We start from the raw sequence: 7187 nt of genomic DNA on the forward strand, positions 1-7187 counted from the left end.
CACGAGGACCTCATCTCCCCAGATGCGCTACACTGGAGCCCGCTGCCCGGCCCCCAACAGTCCCTGTTCCTGCATTTCCAGGCCTCTTGGGCCTTGGTCTGCGGGGCCCCTTTCCCACCCTGGAAGGTAATGCCCGGAACAGGTCTTGCAGGCCAATGCACGGAAGACAACCATGGTCGTAGCCGATCATCTGACCTATCGCGCCGTGCCTCTGTCGACCACTCGTCGTCGTCGTTCCACTATTGCACCGTTGTGTGATTGCCTTTCCGGCGCGTAAGGTAACGAAGCTGATGACGCCTCTCTCTCGAGCGAGAAGCTCATGGTGACTCCATAGGTAAGGTAGGATTACAGAGCATCCGATCAAACCCGGAACAATGGGCGCAGGCAAGGCACACGGCATGTCGCTAGTGATCAATGACGCACAACAATCAAGCAGGAAAGTTTTGGATCGTCGCACCAGTCCAGTCGCTGGACCTTTGATGAGTCTATTCCAGGATGCGTTTCGAAGTCGAGTCAATTCGGCTTCGACCAGGACCGTCCCATCTCGATCAGCACATCAAACAACATGTGAAGCCAACTCTGTTCCCCCCTTTCCGCTTTTAGCCTGAGCCGGCCCTGAGAAGCACTGACAAAGCATCGTGGCGCAGCATGCACAACCTGGCTACATACCGTTTGCACAAACTTCGCCGTAAAGCCATGCTTCCACCGTATTGTTCCTTTGGTGCCCCAATTTGGTCTCAGTACTTCGTCTGATTGATATCTGAATGGCAGAAAAAAAGAAAAAATCTATGTCGCCAATCGGATGAAAGCACATAGCGAACTGTACATCTCGATACGCAGCCTATGTTTCACAGCCGTGCCCGCCCTCTATCATGTACTGAGCCAGTGTTTGCTTAGATGTGATCGTTATGTACTGAGGCCGAATTCGGGCACGAAATGGATTATACGATAGCTTGAATCACGAAACCACAGCGAAGCTCATCTAGGTGTTGACGTCTGGTCTTTAGCCTTTGAGACTGCTGCGCGCAAATCCATGTGAAGTCAAACGGCAGCTTTTCATGTCGGACGGAGATGCGCAGGCTGGCATTAACACAATGACTAGCATCAATAATCAGCTGCAGGTGTCGACAGACTGCAGGGTCTCTTGCAGGCGGCTTCAATGTGCCCTCGCTACTTGCAACGATAGTAGACTGGCCCTTGGCTGCCAGCCTGCCTACCTTTGCGGATCGCATACATTCACATCTAGAGAGGCAGAAACAAGGCTCAGCCGTGTGTTTCGGCGGACAGATACGTAGCGCGCGCCGCCCAGGATGGCTCATACTGAGGAAGGTTATATCTCCTCCGCAAGGCTCCGAAGACTCCCCACTTCCATTCTCACCGCCAACTAGTCCGCACCATGACAATCCTCTAATTCTGTCCAGATACTGGATAGGGAAGAGGATGAAAAGGCTTCTGTGATTAGCGATACCGGTGGATGTCCTATCACCACGACATTCCAAACTATGTTTTCAAATCCCAGCACATGGGATCGTCACGGCGACTTGACACTCGACATCAGTATCTACTCGCCTAGCGACTCGCGGCACTGTTAAATATCTGGTCTTTGTACCCGAACTCCTCTGTATCTACCAGTTGATTGTCGCACAGAGAAGGCAATGTCAAACGGAGACTACCATGACCCTCAACATGGTTGAGTTGCCGGTTCTCGATAATTTGCCCTGCCTCCATCTGCTGTCAATAAAGTATTCCATTCAGTGATGGATGAGGTTCCATCTGATGATGCCGAGTCAGAACTTCAATGGTGGGATCAACTCACATCTATCCCAGCAGTAACTAGTCTACTTCTCCGGCAACAGAACCGCAGCAAGTCCACTACGAGCTCTGGAGGGAACAAAACTTTATACAACGCGAAATAGACAGGTGAGCATGACTGCATTGGCTTCCCTCTCTTTTCAACTACTACTCGCTCTATATTTTATAGACACTCCTTCACGCATAATCCTTCTGACCTATCTAGGTAACCAGGACCTGTTCAAGTCTATCCAACGTTCCAACAGTAGTCTTACAAGACTCGTGGTCTTCGAGAACTTCAATCAACAGTACCCATGTTTTATGCAGCGATTCCAGGAAGGAGTCAAACTGAGCAGATGCGACACAATCCGCAAACCTAGTCCAGGTTGGTAGCCAGTCGGTCGTACTTACTCACTAGCCTTAAGCTTAGGCATCTCGCAGCATCTTTCGAGGTGGACGCCAGCTACTTCTTCGAGATTCAACCCTCTTGGGAGTGACCAAACCTGCTATCGCTGGTTCTCACTTCAAAATCACTCACACCCGACGAGAATCTGACAGATTTGAACGTTGTACTTCAGGCAGCCGCGTTAGCAGCTATGAAGATGCCTCGTTTGGAAACGATGGAGATTTGGAACGGACGAAAGGGCTTTGCAGCGCTCTTTCGGTATCAGGCGCTCCGCAACGTACAGCAAGCCGTAGTTTTGTTGAGAGGCACATGGGATTTGGTAATGGAACCGCCTGTGATCCAGGCTTGGGAAGCTGTGATGGATCAGTTTGGTGGACGGAGACTCGATGTAGTCCAGGAACGGCTGGATAAAACTGCTAGTAAGTCTCACGGTGATGCGCTTTCTTGTCTGATGCTTTCAGGCCAGGTCATTCGGCCCATCTCACTGCAGCAGATTCAAATGGAACAGAAAGCTTTCGAGGAGGTATCCACTATACAGCATCGATCAAAACAAATCATAGCCGTAAAGTATAGCTTAGCCAGGAGCTAGTGATGAAACAAAAATAGCAGTGTGTATTATACATGGCAGACCTGGTATAAAGCAGGATGGCAGGCCGCTCTCCCCAAATCCAAGTTGCTGTGTCGCGTAGAAGACATCGATACAGAAGATCTAAAGAAGTACAAGCAAGGTACGAGCTGCCGAAGTAGTCACGTGCTTTTTCACGTGCACCATAGTTCCATCCTCCGTCCGTCCTATGTCCAGCGTGAGCCTCTGATCCTGCTTGGTCCCTGCAGTTCTGGGCGTTACCGGAGCTTTCGATCCATCACTGCGCCTAGCTCGGCTTGGTCCAGGGGCGTCCTGTCTAAGACTGGATATGGCGGAAGGAGATGGCGTCGGTTGAGAACTTGATGCGTACACTCAAGATGGGGTGGTGCTGGTTGACGATGGCAGGACGGGCCGCAGGGTTCCATTCTAAACGGTTCGCACCATTCGAAACGACCGTTTCTATTGACCGATTTGTGCACCGCAGCACATGTTGCATAACGCCTTGATTCGTAGTGTTGTATTGAGCGCGGCGTGGCTGAGCTTTGGCTGCCAGAGCAAGTGTAATGAATACGCCAGTCCTAATCAGGACAGCATACCACGTAGCACCCAAGGCAAACCCTGGAACCCAGACACCGATGCGGAGGCCGTGGAATGTGGCCAAGATCAAAACAGACAAACAGCATGCATCGCCATCGCGTATCAATGCCAGCTTCTGGACCCAGACAAATCGCTGTTGAATGATCGACGTCTGCTACGTCTGCTACGTCTTGAACCAGGAGCCAAAGGATCACAATCGTCCCTGGCAGCAGGTGAGACCTGATGAGGGTCGTGTTATACCCCATGACTCGACATGATAGGGAGGGACGCGCGATCTCGCCCTCACAGCCACATCGATTGCGCATTACCTGACTGCCGAGTCATCCCGGCAACGACGGCCCTTCATCGAACACAGCACCACATCGTTGCATCGGCTATTGGAATCCTCCAGGCCCGGCGGAGGCATTTTGTCGCCGGGCCCTTTGCTTCGTTACCACCCAGTGCTGCTGTGCCGCGCTTAGTTTTGTCGCAGCCGCTTTTTCCATCTCGGTCACCGTCCTGGGACACCGCTAGCCTGTGGCGCGGCTGTGCCTCCCCCTCCTGTACACCATCGAACGCATAAGCCGGCAACACCCCAAGGTGCCAAGCCATAGTGGCGAGAGCGCGGTCGAAAGGAGTGTCCCTGGTTCGGTCATCGGCGTCATGAATCAAGATTCATCGGTCAGATAGTCATCGGCCGTTCAGGCAGAGGGCGCAGGTAGGACGCAACGTACGACACCGCGTCGAACGCCCTCAGCCTCCTCGCGCAGTTGGGTGACAATGGCTCCCTTGCCTCGCGCCTTCGCGATGAAGTCGTCCAGTGAGCCTCCAAACGCCAAAGTAGAGGCCGCTTTGCTCCGACGAGGGCTTGACACTTGCAGCCGGCGCGCTCCGCCTTCTCCCTGGAAAGTATAGCCAAGACCATCTCGTTGAAGGCATCGAGCGCAAACGGCGAGTAGATCGTCTCGGCACCGATGAGCAAGCTGTCAAATTCGCCGTTGGCCGAATAGCTCGCGACGTCCGAGCCGTAAAGTAGCTCGACAAGTTCCTGTGACCACCCTCCGGACAAGAAGCTTAGAGAGATGTTGGACGATGCCAAGAAGGACTCAAAGGCGGCAATGACCTCCGGCGTCAACTCGAGCTCGCCCTCTTCGTAGAACGCGGTCTCGAGGACGGGCGTGGCGGTCTTCCGTGCCAGAGCCCAGGTGAGAATGAAGTTGGGCAGCGTCACGAGTTGCAGCACAGAAGGGTTGTAGTCTGCCAGGACTATGGAAAGTGGCGAGTCGACAGATGATGTGACGGCCGCGCTTCTGAACACTGCGAGCGAAGGCAGGGCCGTGCCGCATCCAAGCTATTCTCTTGGTCAATCAACCGACCAGGAGGCTGTGAAGGGATCTATTTTTGTCTGCTGATCTACGCACCTCAATGACACGCAGCGTGCGTGGGCGGGCAGGGGTCAATAGTTTCTCACTGTCCAAGACCTTCACGAGGTCGACGCTGCTCTCCCAGCTCTTGAAACCACCCTCATAGACACCGGTCTTGACATCGTGGCTGCCAAGGCCTTCAGGTCCCTCCGCGGCATCGTCGTCCTCTGCCATGAGCTGGACCCTCACATCCCACAGCTCCCGCCGGGGAATCTCGACCACTTCCCCGCCGTCGAGAGTAACGTTCAGAATGCTGTATGCAATCTTGGAAGGCAGCTGCGCCAGCATATCTGCCAGGCGATGGCTGGTTGGTGAAAGCTGAGGCTTTCCTGGCACGGGGAAAGCGCTGGCGGTAGCTGGCTGCGAGGCCTTGATCTCGAGCTCGGGGGCGGGATCCCCATCTGCGCCATCAATGTCATCTCCCGCGAAGGAGAAGGAGAAGGAAGCCATGCCGATGATTTCGTGTTCCAGGGCTGCGAGGAATAAGCAGGGGCACAAGTGTCTACCCAAGGTACGTGAGTGGCAGTTTCAAAGAATTGAATATCACGTGGGGCGATGTGATCTGTGCGCCATGCCCTGACTGGTCAAGTTCCTGGTTCCAGATCTGCGATCCCACTGTTAGGCCCCCAAGTATTGAACCTCTCCGACAGCTTCATCATCTTCAAGCTCATTGCCTCATTTACGCGTCACTTTTCTTTACGAGCTACGCCAAAAAAAAATATAGTTGGCAGTTTACCAAGGGCGCTTCAGCTGTGCAGGGTCGATACTTGAAGGAAAGGTGGCAATGTAAGCGCGTTCGTCGCCATCGTCTTTCATGTGGGGGACCAACTGCCTGCTGCCCGTGATCGTCAACGGCACGGTGGCTCTCCGCTCAACTGCATGATCTGATCCATGGCCGAATCCATCGTCCAGATCAAATTGCATCTTGATGCTGAAGCTATCGGGCTTTCAAAGGAGTGACCTAATTACCTTTTGCCACTTTTCATGTGTTCCTTTAGCTCAAGAGCGTCTCTGATTCGCCTTGCAACGAGAAGCGAAAGGCTGAATCGTCCTTCAGCCCTTCCAACGCCATCTTTCCAGCTCCGTCCTCTTCCTCTGGACCAGGCGGCAGGCTTCAAGTCTGGCTTGGCGTTGCGGCGTGTCGATTGGCGAAGGATGGGCGCCCTACTGCTGCTCACTGCGCCGTACGGTACGTGAGCAAAAGCACATTGCATGGGCTCTCTGTGGCTGGCGCCAGTGGCCAACAACAGCATTAGTGATCGCCATTACCATGGCCTGTACCGGGGATTTGGATCGGTGTTGGTGGCCCTGCTACTGGCGATGAGACCGGTCCAGCGCCACGGCGGGTGCGTGATACCCAGATGATTTAGACTGCACGTCTGTTTTCTGCGACAAGTTGCACCTAGGAACATTGTCGAATCCAGCGTTGATCCCTGTGCCAGGATGCTCCGCGCAGGCTTTGCTCTCCGTTCCTTGTCCAGAGCAGCTCTCCCGACAAATGGCCTGGTCCATGACAAAGCTTGTCGACGTTAGCTCGCCCGAAGTTCCTTCATTGTGGTTGGGTGCTTTACGACCACTATGCCCCATAGCCCGCCGAGGCTCGCAACTCAGGATCAACGACAGCTTCTCTCGACTCCTTGCATCGCGCGGTCGTTGAGGCCAGAGCATAACGGAACTGGGAGCTAGCCTCGTGGCATTGCTGCCAATTCTTAACAAGTCGCATCTCCTTCTCTTGTACCGGGTAGTCATCCCAGAAATATGGTTGGTCATGGCCAGGCTGGCCCAAATGAGGTACCAACCTGCGGTGACCAGTGGACTGCCGTCTTTCCTGTGGCGTGTCGAGGTACATGCGACAGGCAGCACACAGCGCAAGACACGCACCAGCTTCGACGGCGGTCATACATGAGGTACACACCTTGCGAGAAGCGCGAAGCCCCCCTTCTCCTCCACCCCCCCCCCGAGCATCGTATATCAGCCAACAATGGCGTTCGCTGTGGGGTCGCATCCCCCACGATTCAACAACGTCTCCATCTTTGCTCGTTTGTCAAGCCTGTCCATCTACCTGCCTCTCTGCCGTCTTCTCGCATTCGGCCACTCGCAAGCTCTCCAAGACGAGTCAAATGCGACATGTCAAGCTGCACGCCCTTGTCGACCAGTACATGGTACTGCAACGCTTGAGCCAAGGGAGCGGACCCCATTCATTCCTGCTTCCCTCCAACGCCGTGAGAAGTAGCTTGACCGAGACGGCTCGCTCGCTCGCTTGCTTTGTTTGCTTGCTCCTGTAGCCCAAGATTTTGGCCTGCTGAACCGTGCGGGTGCGGTTCGCCTCGCCACCGAACGACGCAACGCAAGGCCTTGCGCTCTCGTGTGCTCTTTACGAGTTTGATGCGGCTGTTCGAGTGGA

At 54.3% G+C, this 7187-nt stretch overlaps 1 protein-coding gene across 1 annotated transcript; it reads right to left on the reverse strand.

The window, feature by feature from the left end:
• Positions 1-4041: 4041 nt before the first annotated feature.
• VDBG_04898 (Mni1p) lies at positions 4042-5233 on the reverse strand (the record flags this gene model as incomplete). Its single annotated transcript, XM_003005246.1, has 2 exons — positions 4042-4710; positions 4781-5233. The coding sequence occupies 2 exons, from the start codon at positions 5231-5233 to the stop codon at positions 4042-4044; spliced, it is 1122 nt and encodes a 373-aa protein (XP_003005292.1).
• Positions 5234-7187: the final 1954 nt, after the last annotated feature.

This window comes from Verticillium alfalfae, genomic scaffold, assembly GCF_000150825.1.
Source record: "Verticillium alfalfae VaMs.102 supercont1.5 genomic scaffold, whole genome shotgun sequence".
Lineage (NCBI taxonomy): Eukaryota > Fungi > Ascomycota > Sordariomycetes > Glomerellales > Plectosphaerellaceae > Verticillium > Verticillium alfalfae.